This window comes from Neophocaena asiaeorientalis, unplaced genomic scaffold (assembly GCF_003031525.2).
Source record: "Neophocaena asiaeorientalis asiaeorientalis breed wild unplaced genomic scaffold, Neophocaena_asiaeorientalis_V1.1 scaffold432, whole genome shotgun sequence".
NCBI lineage: Eukaryota > Metazoa > Chordata > Mammalia > Artiodactyla > Phocoenidae > Neophocaena > Neophocaena asiaeorientalis.
The window spans coordinates 1,175,696-1,199,310 of record NW_020174549.1 but is presented as its reverse complement, the minus strand read 5'-3'; the positions used below and the strand labels follow the sequence as shown (position 1 = coordinate 1,199,310).

The 23,615-nt window shown below is 41.1% G+C and overlaps 1 protein-coding gene across 2 annotated transcripts in view; it reads right to left on the bottom strand.

Annotated features, from left to right (window-relative positions):
• The window catches only part of ECPAS (Ecm29 proteasome adaptor and scaffold), a 97,533-nt gene extending 74,009 nt beyond the window's left edge, over window positions 1-23,524 (bottom strand). The window contains exons 1-2 of one of the 2 annotated variants that reach the window (XM_024757267.1): window positions 23,336-23,524; window positions 14,818-14,921 (exon numbers count right to left, since the gene is read on the bottom strand). In XM_024757267.1, the coding sequence (XP_024613035.1) occupies window positions 14,818-14,839 (22 nt within the window). In that variant the 5' untranslated portion in view covers window positions 14,840-14,921; window positions 23,336-23,524. The remainder of the gene's footprint in view (window positions 1-14,817; window positions 14,922-23,335) is intronic. The other variant, XM_024757268.1, reaches the window with a different exon arrangement.
• Between the last annotated feature and the right edge of the window lie 91 nt (window positions 23,525-23,615).

Here is a 23,615-nt window from a genome sequence, read left to right as displayed (position 1 = left end):
GAACCACCCTGAAAGAGCTCCATTATGGCCAAGGCTGGAATAAATTTGAGGAACAAAATAAATAACATAGTACTGTATTCTAACCCAAAGTATAAAATAAATTTACATGACTCCATGATAAAAATAAATGACTGAAGGATTAAATGCACTGGGGAAGAGACAAGTCTTTCTTACAGAATTCCAAATAATTATGTAGATACCTCCCCCTACAGGAGGTAGAGCTTAATTTGTGCCTCTACCCACCCCTTGAGGGTAGACTAGATTTAGTGACTTGCTTCCAAAGAACAGAAGAGGGAAAGAGGAAAATGTTAACTTTATTTACAGTGGTGAAACCTGATAAACACTGTTTTAACCAAGCGATGCCATGTGGTATCAGGATCACTAACACGACAAGAGAGGCATTTCAACTCTGTGGTATTCCTTCCAAAAACTCATAACCCTCATCTACTCATGAGTAAAACAAAAAACCAACAGAAACACCAAGTTAAAATACATTCTACAGGCTACCTGGCCAGGATTGCTCAAGACTTTCAAGATTGTGAAGAAAAAAAAAAAGGAAAGACTAAGAAACTGTCACAGACTAGAGGAGTCTGGGGAGACAGGACATCTAAATGCAGTGTGGTGCCCTGGACTGGATCCCAGAACAGAAAGAGGACATTAACGGAAAAACTGATGAAATCCAAATAAAGTCTTGAGTTTAGCTTTTAAAATTAATACTAAGGGAAGGAAGGGAGGAAAGGCAGGCAGGCTGACTCTGAGATTAGCAGACCAAATGCTTCTATTTGCTAATAGTTGAATGCTACTATAAAAGGAGCTCCTAGGAACAGTGGATTCAATCCACAACATCCATGGAAGTTACAGGTAAGGAGTCTCTGCCCCAGCGCCTTATACATCTTAGGCAGTGGAAACTGCCTACAGATTTTAGCTACAGAAACTTAGAAGAACCGTTCTGCGGAAGAAGGCCGAAAGTTAAATTCTTCATAACAAACTGACCTGCAAAATCTGTGCCCAAGGCTTAAAAAAAAAAACCAAGTGATATCTGGTCCTTTTCATTTTTCATACAACCATTTGGGTGCTTCCTATGTATCCCCAGCATAGCACCTAACACTTTCTACTCTCCCTCACTAGAAAGGAAAAGATAACATCCTCAACGCAGTAAAACTGTTTATGATGGGAATGTGGGAATGGAAAGAAAGGGCACCAGACATCACACGGGGGTCCTTGTCAAACAGGTCAAGCATACCCAAGGAAGAGGCAAAGGAAGAGGATCAATGTAACACTGCTGCGTCATTCTGACAAACATCTATACTTTAAATAAACAATCATCAAACATGTTCAAACTTTATGAAAAGAAATGTAAATACAAGTGCAGATATAATCAACCACTAACATTTTCAGCCTACCAAAGTTAGCAAAATATGGGCAAAGATTTAGCAACAGTATGGTGCCTGAATCCTGCTGTTAACGGCACTGAAGGGTGAACCCTGTGCCTTTACCCTCAACCCTGGAAACTGAGCCCCGTGAAAGTGACAATCCAAATTAGGCCTTTGCCCCCAAACGTGTCTATTCAGAAACAAGAAGGGATGTAACCAAAAGTTCTGAAAATTCAAAAGGAATCTAAAACTCAAGTTCACCTTTCACAAGGACTCAGTGTTTAGTTGTAGGAACTGAGATCCTCCAGGTCATCACCAAAGTATCTGAGGTATGACAAACATTACTTTAGAGTCAGGGGCAAGTTCTACCCTCTCCACAATTTTGATATTATTCCTCTTATTCAAACTCATATTGAGTTAATTTCACTTACAAGAAAATTAAAGACATCACTATAACCTCAGATAGTCACTGTTAAATGTGGGGAATATATTCTGAACTATTTTTTCCTATTCATACACTAACATTATTTTAACCTAAAAACTGGAATATGACACATACTATTTTACAATTTGCCTTTTTTTTCCTTTTAGTTAACACAAACACATTATCTAAAACCCTTGGAGCAATAGATGTCTCAGGACTTTTCAGATTTTTGAATTAAAATAAAGTGTATATGCTGTGTATTTCAAATAACCCTATCCACCCTGTGTGTTCTAGGGCAGTTCCTATAATTAAATACATTCAGATTACTGCAATAAGACATATGGATGCTCACACTAAGTGGGATAGTCAAAGATTTTCAAGAACCTCATATCCATTCAGGTCAGGTTTTAATACCCAAAGAATTACACTAAAAAAAAAAAAGTGTGGATATGTATAAAATCATAAATATCTTTGCATAGCACTAAATAAAGATCTAATTGATAAAACTATGCCTACAGAAGTAGTATGATTTATTTAACTATTTGTGCTATTACCAGATTTACAGTACCACAAACGATGCTCCAAAGAACATCCTTAGATATGGGGATATATGTATATGTATATGTATAGCTGATTCACTTTGTTATACAGCAGAAATTAACACACCACTGTAAAACAACTATACTCCAATAAAGATGTTAAAAAGAAAAGATGTTAAAAAAATAAAATAAAGAACATCCTTATCCATGTGTATCTGTGCACTTGTATGCGTTTCTGTCAGCTAAAACCCTAGAAATGAAACTGCTGAGTCAAAGGGTAGGAGTGTCAAGTTTAAGAGATTTTGGAAAAATGTCCTTCAAAAAGGCTGTGCTCATTTATACCACCAGCAGTATATGTAAGTACCAATTTCCCTATACTCACTCCTACAATGAGTAATCAATCTTACAAAGATTGTAAGTAATCAACCTTAGCTGACTATGATAAATTTTTTTAAATCTCACTGTTGTTTTATATCTTTTATTACTATGGCAAAGTTTGTTTATTTATTTATTTATTTATGGCTGTGTTGGGTCTTCGTTGCTGTGCGCAGGCTTTCTCTAGTTGCAGCGAGCGAGGGCTACTCTTCGTTGCAGTGCACGGGCTTCTCACTGCGGCGGTTTCTCTTGTTGCAGAGCACAGACTCTAGGGCGCGTGGGCTTCAGTAGTTGTGGCACTTGGGCTCAGTAGTTGTAGCTCGCGGGCTCTAGAGCACAGGCTCAGTAGTTGTAGTGCATGGGCTTAGCTACTCTGTGGCATGTGGGATCTTCCCGGACCAGGGCTTGAACTCGTGTCACCTGCATTGGCAGGTGGATTCTTAACCACTGCACCACCAGGAAAGTCCCTTATTGGTCATTTGAAATATATTCTTCAGCAAATTACTTTATTCTTTTGAGTTGCTGACTTCTAAAAGCTTTTATACAATATTGAAAAAACTACCCCCTGTTCTTTCATACATTAAAATACTTTTTTCCTAGTATGCCTTGTGACTCTACAGCACATTCTTTCTTTTCATATTTAAGTTTTTTAAACATAAATTTACCATTCCTTTGTTTTATGGTTTCTGAGTTTCTAGTCATGCTTAGAAATGCCTTTTTAACTCTAAGATTATAAAAAATATTATATTCTGCAGAGAAGAGTTAACACAGCGGGCCTGAGACTGCTATCCTTACAAGGCTTTGTTTGCCAAGGCTGGTCCTTGTCTGCCATCTGGAGACTTGGATTTCAGGAGGGTTCCCACAGTTCCCAGAACTGATGAGAGTTACTCGCTGTGCCTGAACTGTTTGTGCAAACAATATGCTTTATGCTCAACCGTGCTTTCCTCCTGAGAATCTAGAATTCTAGTACGTGTTAGGCAGAAGGTGCCAACGTTAGGCAGAAGGTGCCAACGTGACCAGCACCAAATAAAAACCTTTGGTAATGAGTCTCTAAAGAATATCCCCGGTAGACAACATTTCACATGTGTTGTCAAAACTCATTGCTGAAGGAATTACGCATGTCCCATGAGCCTCAGCTGGGAGAGGACTCTCGGCAGCTTGCACCTGGTTTCCTCCAGACTCCACCACATGTGCCTTTTCCCTTTGCTCATTTTGTTTTTTATCCTTTTACGGTAATAAATGTTAGCCATGAGTACAAATATGTGCAGAGTCCTGTGAATCCTCCTAGCAAGTCATGGAACCTGGGGGTGGTCCTGGAAACCCTGACATACATATTTATCTATGTTTTCTTCTAGCTCTTATGATTTTCCTTTCTGTATTCAAGTCTTTAATCCCACTGGAGTTTTTTTGGCACATGAGGGATGTAAGAAACCTAGTCTTTTGTGGGTTTTTTAAATCTTTTTCATTGTGAAATAAAACATTTAGAAAAATGCATACAAAACGTAAGTGTAGCTTAATGAGTTATTATAAACACCTATGTAACTATTGCCCAAGTCAAGAAAAAAAAATTTATTATGAAACTTGTACAAAGAAAGGTTTCTACTCCACTTGGAGTTGGAGAGGACTGAAAGACTGTTGAATATAAAAAAGCACAGTGAGTTTTAAAGTCACGGAGGTAATTACAGCCAAGCAAGAACTAGAATAGGGTCTTCTGACCTTCAGTCTAAAAACCCTTACCTACCCATGCAACTGTCTACAACGTTGACCCTGTATTTTATATGATACTATCCCTGTATACTGCACCTTCTACAGGGAGCCCTGTTTGAGAGAATCACCAAAAGGTCATAAGAATTTGCCTCATTCAAGTGGTATTTATGACAACAGGAAAATGTACAAATTCAAAGGTCAGAAAACACCACCAGAGAAAGCTCACTACTATGAATAAGAAGCTAAGACCAAACATGTCAAACTAAATTTACCCTTCTTCCTTCTCCCTGCTCTGCTCCATCAAGGCCCAGCACCCTGCTATCTTCACCCTGTGAAGCACTAATCCCCCTATCTAGATCAAACATTCACTCACACACTCATTCAAGTACGTACTGAAGCCCTACTGTGTGCCAGAGCTTGGTGGTCATGGGTATAGAGTAGAGAAGGAAGAGGCAAGGCTGGTGTCCAGGTTTAGCACACGTGTATGGTAACTGCAGTAGAAAGAAAACAACAGAAGGCCTGAGATAGACTGCTCAAGACAAGAGCATTTAAGGATGGAGGAAGGAGAGTCTGAAAAAGGGAAGGATAGGCAACAGACAAAAATAGGAAGAAAACTGAGTATGGAGTCATAACAACTCAGGAAAGAAAAAAATGAACTAGTCAGGAAGAACTGGAAAAAGTTCGTTTGCCCATTTAAAAAAAAAAAAACCTAAAAAATCCTTGAAGGTAAATTAATGACACAAGTGTAAGAAGCAAGATTTTAAAGCTTTTAAAAGAAAAATGAGAAGGGAAAATTAAAACTCAAGCACAAGGCATTAAAGACTAACAGGTTAAGATTTTAAAATATCATAAAACACACCATAAAGTAAAAGAATAAGCTATAAATAGCTACAATGCTTTTAAATGAAAAGAAATTGAGTACAGAATATACTTTTAAAATTCCTACAAATCAAGAAAAAGCAAACTAATCCAAAGATTTTAAATGGACAAAGAATATAAGCAGGCAATTCACAGATGAGAGTCATATATTTAATAACACATAAAATGATGCTCAATCACACTGATCAGGAACACGTAAAATTAACACAATAATGAGATACAATTTTGCACCCTACACATTAGAAAAACTCTTCAAATGTTGGCAAAGACTGGAAACCAACCAAGAGGAACTCAGGCTCACCACTGACGGGGTGTACACTGATACAATCTCTGAGGAACAAAGCTCTAGTTCAGTAGCCTCTAGTGAGGCTCAAGAGACACATCCCCTTCAACCCAGCACTCCTGCTCCAGGGGAACATACTCTAGAGCAGTGCCCAGCTGCAAAGTAGCGCAGCTGCAAACTGTTTGTCACCAGCCCTCTAAGAGAAAAGGAACACTTCTTGCTTCACTGAGAAAGTCTTACCAGGATAAGAAACATTAAATAAATTAACAGTGAGAGTTGATTTACATTCTGCCACAAGTTCCCTATTTGCAAGACATAATTCCCCAGTCCTCAGACCACACTTTTTTGTGTATCACTGTCCTGGAGAAAAACTCCCAGGGCAAGACAAGCACAAGGACACTGTAAGAAACTGTTCATAGCCACGGGGTCAGTAAATGCAAAAAAAGGAAACAATCTAAATGTCAGTCAACAGGAAAATGGATAAAGAAAATGTGGCAGGGTCATAAAACAATGAAAATAAGCAAGAGTCACATGTCACATGGACCAACATGACAATATCTTAAAAACTAAGATCAAACAAAGAAAGCAAGTTGCAGGATATGTACATTATGGTTCCACTTATGTCAAGGTTTTAAATGCAATATATACATTGCTTATGATATGTACAGCACAGGAATGACAACCCTTGGTCAAGGAGATAAAAGAGAAGAAAAAATGAAGGGGAGAGGAGAGGAAAAAAAAAGAAAGAAAAGGAAAATTTGTAAGGGGTAGCACAGGGGTTTTGAATTGTATCAGTAATGTTTATGCCTTTAAAAAATAAAAGACCTGGAGCTTCCCTGGTGGCGCAGTGGTTAAGAATCTGCCTGCCAACGCAGGGGACATGGGTTCAATCCCTGGTCTGGGAAGATCCCACATGCTGCAGAGCAACTAAGCCCGTGCGCCACAACTACTGAGCGTGTGCTCTAGAGCCCACAGGCCACCACTACTGATCCCACATGCCACAATTACTGAAGCCCGTGCACCTAGAGCCCATGTTCCACACCAAAAGAAGCCACTGCAGTGAGAAGCCCGTGCACCGCAACGAAGAGTAGCCCCTACTCGCTGTAACTAGAGAAAGCCTGCATGCAGCAACGAAGACCCAACGCAGCCAAAAAATAAATAATTAAAATTAAAAAATTTTAAGTTAAAAAATAATAATAATAGCTAAATAAATAAAAGACCCGAAGCTAATAGCAAAAAATGTACAGATTTGACAAATATGAGTGGGACATACCTAAGTGTTCCTAAGATAATTCTCTATACTTTTCTTCATACTTGAAATATTTCATTAGTTAAAAAGAATATATACACCATAATAAATGTTTTATGATACTATATAAAACAAGAAAATACATCAGTAATTTTTCTTCTTTATATTTTCATGTACTTTTCAAATACTCCAGTAAAAATACATTTCTTTTTAGAAGAAATAACATACAAATTTTTTAAATGAATCCATGTTTCAAGGATAAAGAAATTTAAATCACAGAATTTTACAACTTGAAAGGAACCTTAAAGAACATGGAAGTGGACTTCCCTGGTGGCGCAGGGGTCAAGAATCCGCCCGTCAACACAGGGAACTGGGGTTCGAGCCCTGGTCTGGGAAGATCCCACATACCGCGTGGCAACTAAGCCCGTGCGTCACAACTACTGAGCCTGCGCTCTAGAGCCCACGAGCCACAACTACCGAAGCCCGTGCACCTAGAGCCCATGTTCAGCAACAAGAGAAGCCACCACAATGAGAAGCCCGTGCACCTAGAGCCCATGTTCCGCAACAAGAGAAGCCACCACAATGAGAAGCCCACGCACCACAACAAAGAGTAGTCCCTGCTCCCCGCAACTAGAGAAAGCCCACGTGCAGCAATGAAGACCCAATGCAGCCAAATAAATAAAATAAAAACATAAATAAATTTTTTAAAAAAAGAATATGGTAGAATAAAAATAAGAAAGTTTACTGGTAGAAATGCAAAACGGTATAGCCATTTTGGAAGACAACAACTTAGGAAAACTAAACATACTCCTACCATACAATCCAGCAATCATACTCCTTGATATTTACCCAAGGAGTTGAAAACTTATGTCCACACAAGGACCTGCACATGGATTTTACAGCAGCTTTATTCATAATTGCCAACACTTGGAAGTAACCAAGACGTCCTTCAGTGGGTGAATGGATAAATAAACTGGTACATATAGACAATGGACTATTACTCAGCGCTAAAAAGAAATGAGCTGTCAAACCATGAAAAGACATGGAGGAACCTTAAAAGCATATTACTAAGTGAAAGAAGTCAATCTGAAAAGGCTACATACTGTATGATTCTAACTATATGACATTCTGGAAAAGGCGTAACTATGGAGACAGTAAAAAGATCAGTAGTTGCCAGGGAGGAAGAGGAAAGGAAGGATGAATATGAAGAGCACAGAGGATTTGTAGGGCTGTGAAAATACCCTCTGTGATATTACAATGATGGATATATATCATCATACATCTGTCCAAACCCACAGAATATACAACACCAAGAGTGAACCATAATGTAAACTATGGATGTGCGGTGATTATGATATGTCAGCGTAGGTTCATCCTTCGTAAAATATGTACCATTCTGATGAGTGATATGGATAATGAGGGTGGCTATACAAATATGGGGGCAGGGGGTGTATGGGAAATCTCTGTACCTTCCTGTCAATTTTGTTGTAAACCTAAAACTGCTCTTAAAAAGTAGTCTTTAGGGCTTCCCTGTTGGCGCGGTGGTTGGGAGTCCGCCTGCCAATGCAGGGGACGCGGGTTCGCGCCCCGGTCCGGGAGCATCCCACATGCCGTGGAGCAACTAAGCCCGTGCGCCACAACTACTGAGCCTGCATGCCACAACTACTGAAGCCTGTGTGCTTAGGGCCCGTGCTCTGCAACAAGTGAAGCCAACTCAATGAGAAGCCCATGCCCCCCAACCAAGAGTAGCCCCCGCTTGCTGCAACTAGAGAAAGCCCATGCGCAGCAACGAAGACCCAATGCAGCCAAAAATAAGTAAATAAATATTAAAAGAAAAAAAGATTTTAAAAAAAGAATAAATATATTCATTTACTTTCCATTAAATAATTCTCTAATTCATATTATTCGCTTGTCTTTAATTTCTCTATCTAAAGGGAAAGATAGGACCTTCCTTCCTTCTACCCCACAAGGAAGAAATAACCAGTAAAGGTTTAAGGACTTCACTTCAGTGTTATCTACCATTGGCCACTGATAATTCTGAAAACATATAATTATTCCTGAGAAATAAAACTGTCCACGTAAATCACTCATTCTTCATATCTCTCCAAAAAATACAACTTTGGCTTCTGAGTCAAGGAAGAAAGGCTATTTTTTCACAGGATTATAAAAGGCAAATACTGGCTTTTCACTCATATCATCACTTACGGAAAAAATATTTTAAAAAATAAAAAAGAAAGAAGGAAAGAGGGGCTTCCCTGGTGGCGCAAGTGGTTGAGAGTCCGCCTGCCGATGCAGGGGACGTGGGTTCGTAAAAAAAAAAAAAAAAAAAAAAAAAAGAAGAAGAAAAGAAAAATAAATCACTTTCCTCAGATGAATCACCTCTTCATGACAACTTGAACATCAAAACATTCCTTAGAAAGTATGCAAGAAAAACATGACTGTCAAAAAGGACTAGGGAAAGGGCTATATTTAAGGTAGTGGTAATCCTTATGTGGTGGAATTTCAGGATTCTTTTTTGGCTTACTGGTTTAATTCTATGTCACTACTAACTTATTTCATGAGTGTGAATTACTTGTGTGAATTAAAAAGAGAAAATGGTTATTTCAGTGTGACAGGTTTAAGATTTCTTTACATTTGTTTAAATTTTCTACAAAGAGCATCATTTTTTTCTGAATGTGAAAGTAAATTTTAAATTATAAATCAGGTTAGAAGCCTTAAGTGGAAGCTGAGATTGAAAGGGATATTTGAAAATACTTGGACCACTGCCCATTGCATCATAAATCAATTAATAATCTACCGTTACAGGGTATTTTGAGAAAGATCTGTCAAGTTACTACCAAAATACACTCGACTATAACAGAATAATTTCACAAGGAAAACAGTCTCCCTAATAGTATTTAACTTCTTCTGCTTCACACATATGTAAATACATTATAGTCACAAAGCAGTTTCACATGGCCTTCTGAGCCTCAGAAAAACATTGTGAGGTGGGCAGAGATTATCTGCATTTGTAGATGAAAAACTAGGGCTCAGGATCTGACTGACTTGCCAAAGGTTACCAAGCTAATGACACAAAGAATCACAAGTTGAACCTAGAGAGGTCTTTATCCTCTAAGTGCACAACAGAACACAGTACCTCCCTCTAAAGTACTATTTACTAAAGTAGGTAATATTAGCTTCAACTTACAGATGAGGAAACAGAGCCTAGAATTCACTGAGAATGTTGACGAAGATTACAAAGGTAGTAAGTAAGCGGCAGGGCTAGGATTCAAACTCCAGGCGGTCAACTGCAAACCCAATGCTCCTTCTAGTATGCTGAATTACAGCACAGCTGAGGCAGAGAAAGTAGGCGGGGATGACACTAAGCCTTACTAGATAACTATGCACAACATGACTTTGTACCCTGACCACAGCCAATGTGACAGGAATGGTCCCTGACTCATTTATCCTTTCCTCAGGAACTCAGAATTGGGACCAAAGAGTCAAGTCTCCCTTGAGTGCCTGGACCTCTAAGAGTAAGCCAGGAGATATGACATGGGCATCTTCAGCCTACGCCGTGGAGCACAAAATCACAAGAAGCTGGTCTGAAGAAAGAATGGCAGGGGGTGCAGAGAGAAGGTGGAAGAACTGGAGGACATCTAGTCCTTAGTTCCAAACCCCTCCTGAGGGTCCCTCTTATTTCCATAAGACTCCATGATTCCTTACAGTAAGTGCCCCATTTTTGCTTATACCACCTTAGCACTGTGTCCAAATGCAAATGGAAGGTTTTTGCCAAGGGGGAAAAAAAATCTACTTCCATAAAAGTACATTAAAAAATAAACAGCTAGCACATGTAGCATATGCCGGAGGTGAATATCAGATGAGAGAGGAAGTCCTTCCTAAGAGTTGACCAATCTAGCCACAAAGCACCTTCTTGACCATGCATCACACTGCTCCCCAACAGGTGTCCAAACTGCAAGAGCTTCTTAAGTGCACCATATGTTCTTCTTGCACAATTCTTTTGATCAACCAAGTCCCTCATCCAGGAATACTCTACCAACCTCTCCTGACCATTTCTCCATCTCCACATATCCAAATCCTCTCCATTCACGATCCAGCTCAAATACTACATGCTCCACACTTACACATCCCATCCTGGCCCTACAAACTCCCACAGACCTTTTCTACATCTCTCCTGGCACTTGTTATCTTTTGCTGTACATTATTTAACTGCCCGATCATCCCTTCCCTAGACCGTAACAGCTCTTTGAGGTGTGACTCCACCTGAGTGCCTACTCATTTGCTCCATCCATCTCCAGAGCTCCTCAGGTTGAGAAACTGACGTAGTCTCTTGGTATCCCAGCATTTAACTCAGTGCCTTACAGAAAGGAGTTGCTCAAATTTCTGTTGAGTGTATGAAATGTTAATTCCTCATATTTGGAAAAGCCATTTAGAAGTTTATACATCTAACATCTGTGGCAAAGGAAATGAGGGGATTAGTTGCAATTCATAACACTTGACGTCAGAATCTCTTGGACTACATGTTTTTATTTTTCAATTTATTTTTATTTTTGGCTGCGTTGGGTCTTTGTTGCTGCGCGTGGGCTTTCTCTAGTTGCGGTGAGCGGGGGCTACTCTTCGTTGCGGTGCGCGGGCTTCTCATTGCAGTGGCTTCTCTTGTTGCACATTTGTAGGCACACAGTCTTCCGTAGTTGTGGCTCGCGGGCTCTAGAGCGCAGGCTAAGTAGTTGTGGCACAGGGGCTTAGTTGCTCCGCAGCATGTGGGATCTTCCCGGACCAGGGCTCAAACCCGTGTCCCCTGCATTGGCAGGCAGATTCTTAACCACTGCACCACCAGGGAAGCCCTATGTTTTTAAAATCATGATAAGTGCTTAAGGTTTTTTTTTAAAAAAAAAGAAGAGGAGGAGATAAATTCCGGAAGGTCTGACTGTGTGACAGAACTATTCTGCTCCAAATCAGGAAGGGTGCAGTGGTTACTGCAAAGAGAAGGATAGGAGAAAAAAAAAATGGAAGGGGAAGACAGACCAGGAAAGGGCAGAAAGTCAAGCCCTTTCCCCATGACTCACCACATCTAAGAGCTAAGAGTTCTTGAAGAGCTAAGTGAATTCTTGAAATGCTTGGGAAAAGAGGCGTGTGTGTGTGTGTGTGTGTGTGTGTGTGTGTGTGCGCGCGCGCGCGTGCCAGTGAAACAAGCGGGTTTCACGTCCAAACTGACATGGGTGGAACCAAAACACCATTTTCAGAAATGGGAGCCCAGAAGCTAAGAAAAGCGTAAGTTAAACTAAACTAGGAAATTCACAAAAATTGGATGTGATAGATTGCAGGGGTAGGTGGGTGAGTACCTCTGGACTTTGACAATCTTCAATTAGGAGTCTGAGGCTAAAACTATGAATAAGGAAGCCCTAGCTGGCATCTAGATTTTCTATGTAATACTCAATCTCTTCTGGTAGATCAATCTACCAGAATTAGAAATCTAGGACTTCCCTGCTGGCGCAGTGGTTAAGAATCCGCCTGCCAATGCAGGGGACATGCATTCACTCCCTGGTCCAGGAAGATCCCACATGCCACGGAGCAACTAAGCCCTTGCGCCACAACTACTGAGCCTGCGCTCTAGGGCCCACGAGCCACAACCACTGAGCCCACACACCACAACTACTGAAGCAGGCGCGCCTAGAGCCTGTGGTCCGCAACAAGAGAAGCCACCACAATGAGAAGCCCACGTACCGCAATGAAGAGTAGCCCCCGCTCGCCCCAACTAGAGGAAGCTCGCGTGCAGCAACGAAGACCCAATGCAGCCAAAAATAAATTGATTAATTTTTTAAAAATCTAACCAAATAATAACTGGTAGTTAAAGTCCACATCATGTATTGGTTCCTATATACCATTTCAATTCACTAAATGCCACTCTAATACTTGGCAAAATCTAAATGAAGCCAGTAGGATACTTCTTTAGGAATTAATGCTTAGAACTGTGATGTCTACTTCTGTGTTTTTAAATATAGGCTTGCCCCCATTCCCCACTTTTTTTAAAAAGAACTCATTAAACACCAATGTATTAAAAGGAAAATGTTGAAAAGTCCAGCAGTAAACACAAATATAGTAAGTCAGGGGTTGGGGGAGGATTCATTCCCAGAAAGAGATAATCCATCATGGTTCCTGCGGGAGTTGCCTCCCTCCACCCAGGGCAGTCCAAGAACCAAGGGGTCAGTAGATAAGAACCTCTGCAGGCAATAAGGTCCTGAGCAGGAGGTTCCTGCTGACAAAGTCCCTGCTGATACTCCTTTCCCCCAGAACTAAGGCAATCAGACAAGCCATTTTCCTGTTCCCTAGCCCACCAGTCTTACCCCAGGGCCCAAGCAGATACCCCAATGTGGAAACCCCTGCATCAGGATGCACTAGTGACTAGACTGTTTCAGGGAAGGGGAAAGAAGCCTTTCTTCTGCCACTTCAGAAGTCCTAGCCATTTGCATATGATGTCAGGCTACTTTAAGCCCCCTACCAACCAAGTATAGCCCAAAGTAAGGTGATGCCTCCCTGTTCACACACGGCCCCTGCCCATCACTCCTCAACCCCCCGCAACACCACACACAAAGGGGGAGGGACGGAAGACATCACAGCGTTAGCCTGGCAGGGCTGGGTCAAGTGAGGAAACAGCAGTGCTCATCTGTACCCTAGATTTAATGAACAAGTGCCAGACTCCAGATGCACTGAGGTCCACAAACACTTCCAACTCCCAAGGAGGCCCTTTCCCCCAGATACAGCAGCTGGCAGAAACCCAAATAGAAATCAGTGTTAGTAAACGGATGAGCAGGAAGAGTAGTTCAGCTTATGAAAGTCAGCTTAAAGGAGATGATACATTCTATGCAAGAGTTCAGACTGCATACAAGTCAAATGTATGATAGCTAAGATCCACCCAAAGCGGCTAATTACCTAGAACAATGCTTATCTGGATGTGTAAACTCTAGAACGTTTTTTATTTAAGTCACTATTTAAATCCCAGCATTTGTGGTTTGACCTGCTTGCCTTCGGTATATCGCAATTAACACATCTATACAGGTCCAAAAGCTCTAAAAAAGAATCTAGGTGTAAATAATGTCACTTCTCTTCTAAACACTTTCTCTAACCTTCCAATTTTCCATTTCTCTATAATGGAATGAAGATATGTGAAATAGTAAAACTAAGCCAAAGTTTATTCTAAAGTTGAACTTTGGTTTATAAAATATTCCATTCATTCCATCACTCAAAATTCCACCTAATGAATTAAGGCATCATACACCATTGGCAGCAACATACACACCAAAAAACAATAGAATGCACTGGGAGAAAGGGAATCCAGTAGTTAAGCTGAAAGACGGCAACAAAATGCACCTTTGGATTGAAGCTACAAAATCTCAGGTACTCCCTGGATACTGAGCTCATGGCATCAGAGAATTACAATCTGAATTTACAGAATTTCAATCAAAGGACCATCCAATATCATCCAAGAGTGAAACTGACATCATATTCTTGTTTAGCCTCAGAACAAAGTAGAATTAAGTGGCTTTTCCATCACAGTGCATGTCAAAATGGCAGAATCAGGAATATCCAAATACCATGATGCTGCCTTTCTCCTTACCTCTTTTCACAAATAAAACAATTAAATCCATGATGACATTCCTGGAGCACATAACATCATACTTCATGGTCATGGCAGACAATACTACTTGTAAACTAACACCCACAGCCTTTTCCTTGCACACACTGCTAAAGAACATCTTCAAGTTTTATCTTTTGCTTGCTAATTTTTTTAATTAATGCTTATGTGATGACAGTGAATAGAAGCTTCAAGCATATATAAACTAAAATGAACTTCACTGATTCTCTCAGGATAGCTAAAAAAGGAGAAAAACCCATGAAGATCTTGGCGGGAAATTGCTACTTGATAACCTATGCATTTTTAAATGTTACTACAAAAAATGCACACATCCTAAGGAACTAAATCTACTAACCTCTACAATCAATGTGATACATGGTTTATCCAGTCTTGACAAAAATCCTCTGGATCACCAATGGTGTGTTCATCCACTCGTACATATGCAATTGTATAAAGAATCTATTATTTAGAACACCAGGGGAAAGAAAAACAATTAAAAGATTTATACTCATAGCTACCATTTAAAAAAACAAAATAAACACTTTTCATTTCCATGCTAAGAGCTCCTAATTTGATGCCCTGTTTTGCAAATTCAGAATAAGGGGGGCAAATCATAGTGATTACCAAATTGGAGAAATAGTAAGGAGTATGTCCATAAATAAAATCTGGTGTGTAGAAACAAGGTCCTACTGTACAGCACAGGGACTATATTCAGTATCCTGTAATAAACCATAATGGAAAATAATATGAAAAAGAATATATGTGTATATATATATGTGTGTGTGTGTGTGTGTATAATTGAATCACTTTGATGTACACCAGAAACTAACGCAACATTGTAAATCAACAATTGAGTGTGTAGAACAAATATGTTAATACTTAAAATACATATATACTAATAGTTATTCACTGAAGGCTAAAAAACTCCAATACAACATACATTGTGTGTGTGTACATATATATCATAAACATACAAAACCTTACATTAAAATTAGAACAAAGTGTCTGATTTACATAATAATTTTATAAGAAGAGTATTAGTGGATGGGCACACTTGATTAACACATTATAACAACTGAGAATGCAAACATTTGATAGTCATAACCCTGGGAAACCTTTGCCCTCTCTAGGCACTTCTGATCCCCTTCCCTGGTTCTTTTCTGTCTTCTTCTCATCCCTATATATTCATAGCCCCCAGACAGCTGTCCTCTGGACAATCCGTCCACATCACCCCACACTCGCCCAAGTTTCAGAACCAAAGCTCCCACACACCTGTAATCCACGTGCCCAACACTATACCAAGTTCTTAACATGCATTATCTCTTCCTATTCTTATAACAACCCCGTACAACAGTTTTGTTATCCCATTTTACAGATGAGAAATCCAAGGCTTAAAAGTTAGATCCCTTGACATTAAAACTAAAAGGTGGCAGAGTCAAGATTCAAAATCAGTTCTGACTTCAACACCAGAGGTTTTAGTCACTATTCAAAACTGTCTCCCTAAACAACTCAACATGGATGCCTCAATAATTCAACCCATTCATTCAACAAATGATTTATTTCTTGAACAAAACCTGCTCTCTCTTCTCTCCACTCTTACCTCCCCAAATCTGTCTAGAAGCTGTACTCTCAACCCCCTTAATCTCTAGGTAGATTCTGGGAATCCTCTCTAACTCCTCCTTCTGTTGAATAACTCCACTACTCAGCCAATAGTTTCTGCATATCTTAGGGATTCTAGATTATATTACCTGTCAAATCCACTTCCACTACCCCAGTTCAGACCCTAGGTTTCTTCTAACTTGGCTACTGTAATATCTTCCTTTTAGTCTTGCTGCTCTTGGTCTCTGGACCCCTGCAATCAATGTTATATCACTGACACCTGTTATCCTTATAAAAAGGGTCTACTCAGGTTACACCCCTGCTTGAAAGCCTTTGATGGTCCTCTACTGTCTACAGAACAAAGTTCAAACTAGTTGTGGTGGGCTTCCCTGGTGGCACAGTGGTTAAGAATCCACCTGCCAATGCAGGGGACACGGGTTTGAGCCCTGGCCAAGGAAGATCCCACATGCTGCGGAACAACTAAGCTGGTGCACCACAACTACTGAGCCTGCACTCTAGAGCCCACGAGCCACAACTACTGAGCCCGCGTGCCACAACTACTGAAGCCCACATGCCTAGAGCCCATTCTCTGCAACAAGAGAAGCCACCGCAATGAGAAGCCCACGCACTGCAACAAAGAGTAGCCCCCGCTCGCCACAACTAGATAAAGCCTGCGCACAGCAACAAAGACCCAACGCAGCCAAAAAAAATAAATAAAAACTAGTTGTGTTGGCATTCCTAGACAAGCTGGTCCCAACCTTATCCTTAGCTTTCTCTCCTACCACCCCCTCCACTAAAAATAATAATCTATACAGAATTTAATTGTTTACACAGTGCAGTAACATGCACATTAAGCCTAACAACACTATGAGTATTTCTAATTATCCCAATTTTATGAGAAACTTAGTGAGGTAAAATAATCTGCTCAAGATCCCAAATTGGAAAAGGCCAAGTCTCAGACTCCAAATTTTAACTCCTTTCCTAGTACTTCATGCAGCCATAGTACCCCCATTCTAGCATATCAGACTCATTCCAACTTTCCCTGAAAATGCACAATAGTTTTCAAACTCTATGACAGAGCTCAAGCTATTGTTCCCTTAGCCTGGAATACTATCCTCACTCCTTGACATTTCTAAAGAACTGTGTTAGGCATTTTTCATATCATACTTCCTATTAGCTATTTATATTTATATATAAATCTGCCTCTACACTGAATTATAAGCCCTGTGAGGCCAGGACCATAAGTTAGTAACTCCATTTTTTTTTTTCTTTTTCCTTTCTCTGCAGCACGCGGGCCTCTCACTGCTGTGGCCTCTCCCGTTGCGGAGCACAGGCTCTGGACGCGCAGGCTCAGCGGCCATGGCTCACGAGCCTAGCCGCTCCGCAGCATGTGGGATCTTCCCAGACCGGGGCACGAACCCACGTCCCCTGCATCGGCAGGCAGACTCTCAACCACTGCGCCACCAGGGAAGCCCAGTAACTCCATTTTTAAAGACTGTTTATTGAATTGGAAAATGTGTGGGGAAAACAAGTCATATAAGATGGCAAGCCCAAGGCAGAGACCGGCCAGGCTTGACAACAGAGACCAACAACTTAGATCAGACCATTTGAGCACACTGGCAGTGCCTACAATTTTAACATCTATCTTCTGAACAAGGTCGAACGTCCCAGTGCCAACTGTTCTCACCAACACTGGCCTTTATTAAATATTACAATTTACTGAAGGCATAATTCAAAACAAGATGGGGTAGAAGTGGAAAACTAGAAATTATAAAAAAAACAGAAATATCATCACTATTTTCCATTTTAACCTCCCGATCTGGCTAAATACCCAAAATTAAAATAATACAGGCTTGATGTAGCCTTTCTACATAGCTCAGCTCAGCTGTATATTTGGCTGTCACTAAAGCAGCCATCTCTCTGGGGCTGTTTCAGTATGCTCACAGAATCACGTTCACCTACACAGCTACACACACAGCTTCCCCATCTCATCCTCTAAAAGAGCCACTAGGATGCCTGTCACTGGCAGAGACTCTCAGAAGACACCTGACATGTTGATTACCTGGCCAACTTTGCAACTGAAGTGGCTGTGTCGAATGGTCAAGTTGAATAGCATCAATGTGCTTTAAGATTATATAGGCTGTTGCTCCTTCATGAGCTGTCTTTATCCCAATGAATATCAGATTCTAAGGATGCCTTAGAATTATAAAGCCCAGAACATGAAACCAATGAACAGCTGACCAGGTGAAAAGTCTCAAATGCTTCCTTCCCTCTGTCAGAAATCTCCCTACCCATTGCTGAAATATAACTACAATGTCAACTTTTCCATGAACTGGCAGAGGATAATATTAGAAGAAAAACTAGCCCACATGCCTTGCATTGAATTTCATTCCATTCCAAACAGTTACATTACCCTAAATATAAAGAAAAACTACAGACTATGACCTTAAGTAATTTACAAACTAGATTTCAGAACTGCCTTTAACAGTCAGAACTAATTGTTCTCTATTTTGGCATCTTACCCCCAAATCTAATATGTCCTATTGGATGAACCAGAATATTGCCACATTTTATACACTATAGCACGTTTCTTCTGCAGGCTAGCAAGACATGGGGAAAAAAGCCATGTTGATCTTCTTATAAACTATATTTCCCTTTCAGAGACACTAGTACAGTAGCAGCACAGAATTAACATAAACTTTGGAGTCAAAAAATTTGAGTTCAAGCCCTAACTCTGTAACATGAGGGAAGCAACACCAGACAACAATAGTACCAAAGTCACAGGGCTGTTGTAAGGATTCAATCAATTAATTCGTACAAAGTGCAGAACACAATGGTAAGCTCTCAAAAACATTAGCTTTACCATTATTCTATTACAATCACCTGACTCAAAGTGACAATTACAGGATATTTTTGAAAGGATAACAAACCCCAACCCAAGATTATCCTGCTTACCTTTTGACAACTTTCATACATGATACTACTCCATGATACTACTTGAAAACAAAAAAAGAGAAGAAGAAAAAGAAAGAAAAGAAAAGAGATAAGTAAAAGACAAACCTGTCCGTTCTGCTTCTCAGGAGCTCCTACAGAGTGTAGTATCAGATACAACTGAAAGCAGCTACAGATTTCATTTAAATTTATGACATGTATATCACTTCAAATGCAAAGGTAAAATGCATTGATTTAAAATCTATAGAAAGGCAGTGTTACGAGTTATACATCTCAAAATAACAGACCTGGGAACCAAAAATGATAATATTACTCTAGCATTACTAACTATAACAAATCATACACTTTGGTCCTTACATATCTGTTTATAAGTATTCTTCCTCTTTCTTCTCAGTAGTATTATAATTCCATCAGTAGAGTTTTCATGCTTCTTTTGTACACCACAGCAGTGTTAAACAGCAGTCAAATAATTGGATTAAAGTAACAAGTAGCTGAGAATTTAGCAATGCATCTGATTTGATCTCTTCATCAGCATGAACACTCTATGGTACACGGAGGTAACCCAGCCTAAAGACTGGTCATGAGTGCCTGTGAGCCACCTGGAATCCAGTTCCAACTCCACCACTTACTAGCTGAGGGACCCTGGGAACCTAAAATGTCTGTTTTCCACTCCATAAAACAGCAATAAGAACTTTACCTACCTCTTAGGATTATTTTAATGAATAAAAGAATATAGGGGCTTCCCTGGTGGCGCAGTCGTTTAGAATCCGCCTGCCAGTGCAGGGGACATGGGTTCGAGCCCTGGTCCGGGAAGATCCCACATGCCACGGAGCAACTAAGCCCGTGCACCACACTACTGAGCCTGCACTCTACAGCCTGCAAGCCACAACTACTGAGCCCGTGAGCCACAACTACTGAGCCTGCGTGCCACAACTACTGAAGCCCACACGCCTAGAGCCTGTGCTCTGCAACAAGAGAAGCCACCACAGTCAGAAGCCCGCATACCGCAACAAAGAGTAGCCCCTGCTCACCACAACTACAGAAAGCCCGCACGCAGCAACGAAGACCCAACACAGCCGAAACTAAATAATAAAATAAATATTAAAAAATCTTTAAAAAAAAAGAATATATACAAAGCATTTAAAACAATGCTAGTGCTAAAAAAAAAATGCTAGTGCTGAAATATTTAGGGGGAAGGGTACTGATGTCTCCAATTCACTCTGAAATGCATCAAAATAAGATGGATTTAGTACTTAATGCCACTGAACTGTACACTTAAAAATGGTTACAATGATAAATTTTATGTTATGTATGTGTATCTTACCACAATCTTTTTTAAATAATAAAATAAAATAAAATAACATTTTAAAATGTGGCTTGAAAATGGACACATATGTGATAAAGCTAGTAGTAAAATATCACATGTAGAATCTAGGTAGTGGGTATATGAATGCTCACTTTCAATTTTTCTGTATTTTTGAAGAGTTTTATGATAAAATATTAGGGGGAGAAACAATGCTGGCATCTAGTTGCTTTTTTATCATCTATTAGTCAGAAATAATAGCCAGCTAATATTCAGATACTTAGCTCCTTTCTCTTATAGCAGAATTCTAAAAAGCACCTTGTTACCAGCCATCTCTCCTTTTACTATAACCTTTCTGAAACTGAAAATGGCTTATTTGAAGTTCCTTATATACATGCTCGGTATATATGAGTGTGATTTCAAGTTAAATTATTCCAAGGTACCAACTGCCAAGTATTTAATCTCCCCTGAAGAAATGCAGAAACCAAGTTAACAGACATCTGTGGCCAAAGACTGGTGACTTGACCAAACAAAACAATGAAAAACCAAGCACTGGAATTATTTCTTCCTAACTTTTCTAGTAGCTGCTAAAGCCAGTAAATTCCTCAACCAGAAGAACTAAAAACGTTTTAACAGGTACCTGATGTACAGGAGCACAATGCATATATACAAATACATCAGCCACTTAAGAATGATATCCAATTCTTCCTCTAGTTTTGTTCCCCATTCCAACTAGTAATTTATATTTTAATGTGTTTAGTGCTACAACATGAACTCAGATATCTTGCTGTGGAACAACTTAAAACGTCAGACCACCTCACACCCACTGGGATAGCTACTATCAAAAATATAGAAAATAGGGCTTCCCTGGTGGCGCAGTGGTTGAGAGTCCGCCTGTCGATGCAGGAGACACGGGTTCGCGCCCTGGTCCGGGAAGATCCCACATGCCGTGGAGCGGCTGGGCCCGTGGGCCATGCCGCTGAGCCTGCGCGTCCGGAGCCTGTGCTCCGCAACAGGAGGGGCCAAAACAGTGAGAGGCCCACGTACCGCAAAAAAAAAATAGAGAGAAAATAACAAGTGTTGGCGAGGTCCTAGAAAAACTGGAGCCCTTGTTTACCACTGGTGGGAACATAAAATGGTATAGGCACTGTGGAAAACAGTATGGCAGTTCCTCAAAAAATTAAAAATAGAATTACCGTATAATCCAACAATCCCACTTCTGGGTATATATCCAAAAGAACTGGAAGCACAGTCTCAAAGAGAGATGTGTACATCCATATTCATAGCAGCATTATTCACAATAGCTAAAAACATACAAGCAACCCAAGTGTCCCTCGACAGATGGATGAGAAAATATGACATATGCATACAGTAGAATACTACTCAGCCTTAAAAAAGAAAATCCTGTCACATGGTACAACACCGATGAACCCTGAGGACATTATGCCAAGTGAAATAAGCCAGCTACAAAAAGACAAATCCTGTATGAGTCCACTTACATGAGATACCTAGAGATATCAAAATCATAGAGACAAAAGAGTTCCCTGGTGGCGCAGTGGTTAAGAATCCGCCTGCCAATGCAGGGGACATGGGTTCGATCCCTGTCCAGGAAAATCCCACATGCTGTGGAGCTACTGAGCCCACGTGCCACAACTACTGAGCCCGTGTGCCACAACCACTGAGCCTGCACTATAGAGCCCGTGTGCCACAACTACTGAAGCCCGTGCGTCTAGAGCCAGTGCTCCACTACAATAGAAGCCACCGCAATGAGAAGCCCGCACACTGCAACAAAGAGTAGCCCCGCTCGCCGCAACTAGAGAAAGCCCGTGCACAGCAACAAAGACCCAACGCAGCCAAAAATTAACAAATAAATTTATTTTTTAAAAAAATCACAGAGACAGAAAGTAGAACAGTTGCTGCCAGGGGCTGGGAGGGGGTGGGGGAAGGAAGAGTTTAGTGGGCATAGAGTTTCTGTTTTGCAAGATGAAGAGTTCTGGAGATAAACAGTAGTGATGGTTGCACAACCATATGAATGTCCTTAAGACCACTGGCCTGTACAGTTAGAAATGGTTATGATGGTAAATTTTATGTTATGTGTATTTTACCACATAACAAAAAATGGAAGAAAAAAGATCAGGGAGCTGATCTCCCCAAAAGGCCTCGTGGTGCTCCAGCTTGGAACTGACACACAAGCAATCAACTCTGTGGCTATCAGGCCCTGTCTATCTCTAACCACCGCATGAGACCTTGTCTACTCAAGACTCTCCATCCTGCCCAGGGTGACACCAATTCTTTATTTCAGCCTCAAAATGAGCAAACACCACTGCTGCTACACCAGTTTTGTGTCAAAGCAGCAAGGATCTTATCTCTCTAAGCCTGCCTCCTCTTTAAAACCTACCTGCATTACTAGGCTGTTAGGAGGACAAAAGTGAGATCATGTATATAAAAGTATCTTTAAACTGCCAAGCACCAAATAAACAGAAATTATTGTGCGTATAGCTACTTTCATATGAAAATTCAGAGGGGGCTGTAACAACAGAAACTTCACAAGGCTTGAGACACCTCACCCAGGCTTCATTCCATTTAAAACCCACCTCATCCCTAAATAACACCTTTCTTGTTCTTCATAAACTGAAGGGCAGCGTTGAGGAAACACCTCAGCCTAAAGCTTTTCACCTAACCACCCCAAAGGCAATCAGAAACTGTCTTGCATGTCTTAGGAAAATTCAATTTTTATGACCCCAGCGTGGGCCTGCGGCGCCCGGGGACTACACTTCCCACAAAGCACCGAGGAGAACCCGGGCGGCGGGCGAGGTGGCCTGCGATTCAGGGTGACCACCGCTCTCCCCGAGCGTGGATCGCCGTCCCCCGGAAAACTGCAACGTTTAAGGTCAAGTGTGCACTGGCTCTCCTTTCTGAAAGCGCTGTCACCCCGAGGTTTCCCCTGCGGCTAGCGCCGCGACGCTCCCTGTCCGCCCGTCCTTCCTGCTCCACCTGAGGGTCACCGCCTGTTCCTGACCTTTCCGCTGATTTCTGGTGTCACAACACGGCACCTTCTCCTCCTCCCCGAAAGCTCCACTTCTAGAACTCGCCCAACAGTTGGGCCCGGGGTCCACGGAGGGGTCTGACGGGACGGCAGACACAGCCCGCCCCCATGGGGCCCCGGCCGCCCAGCCAGCCCAGCCCCTACGGGCAGGGGGCTAGGCTTCCCCCCACCCCCGGGCCGGGGAGGATCGCACACAGAGGTGGCTCCGCCCGGGGCTCCGGTTTCAATTTCGCAACGTGACGGTGCAAACCTA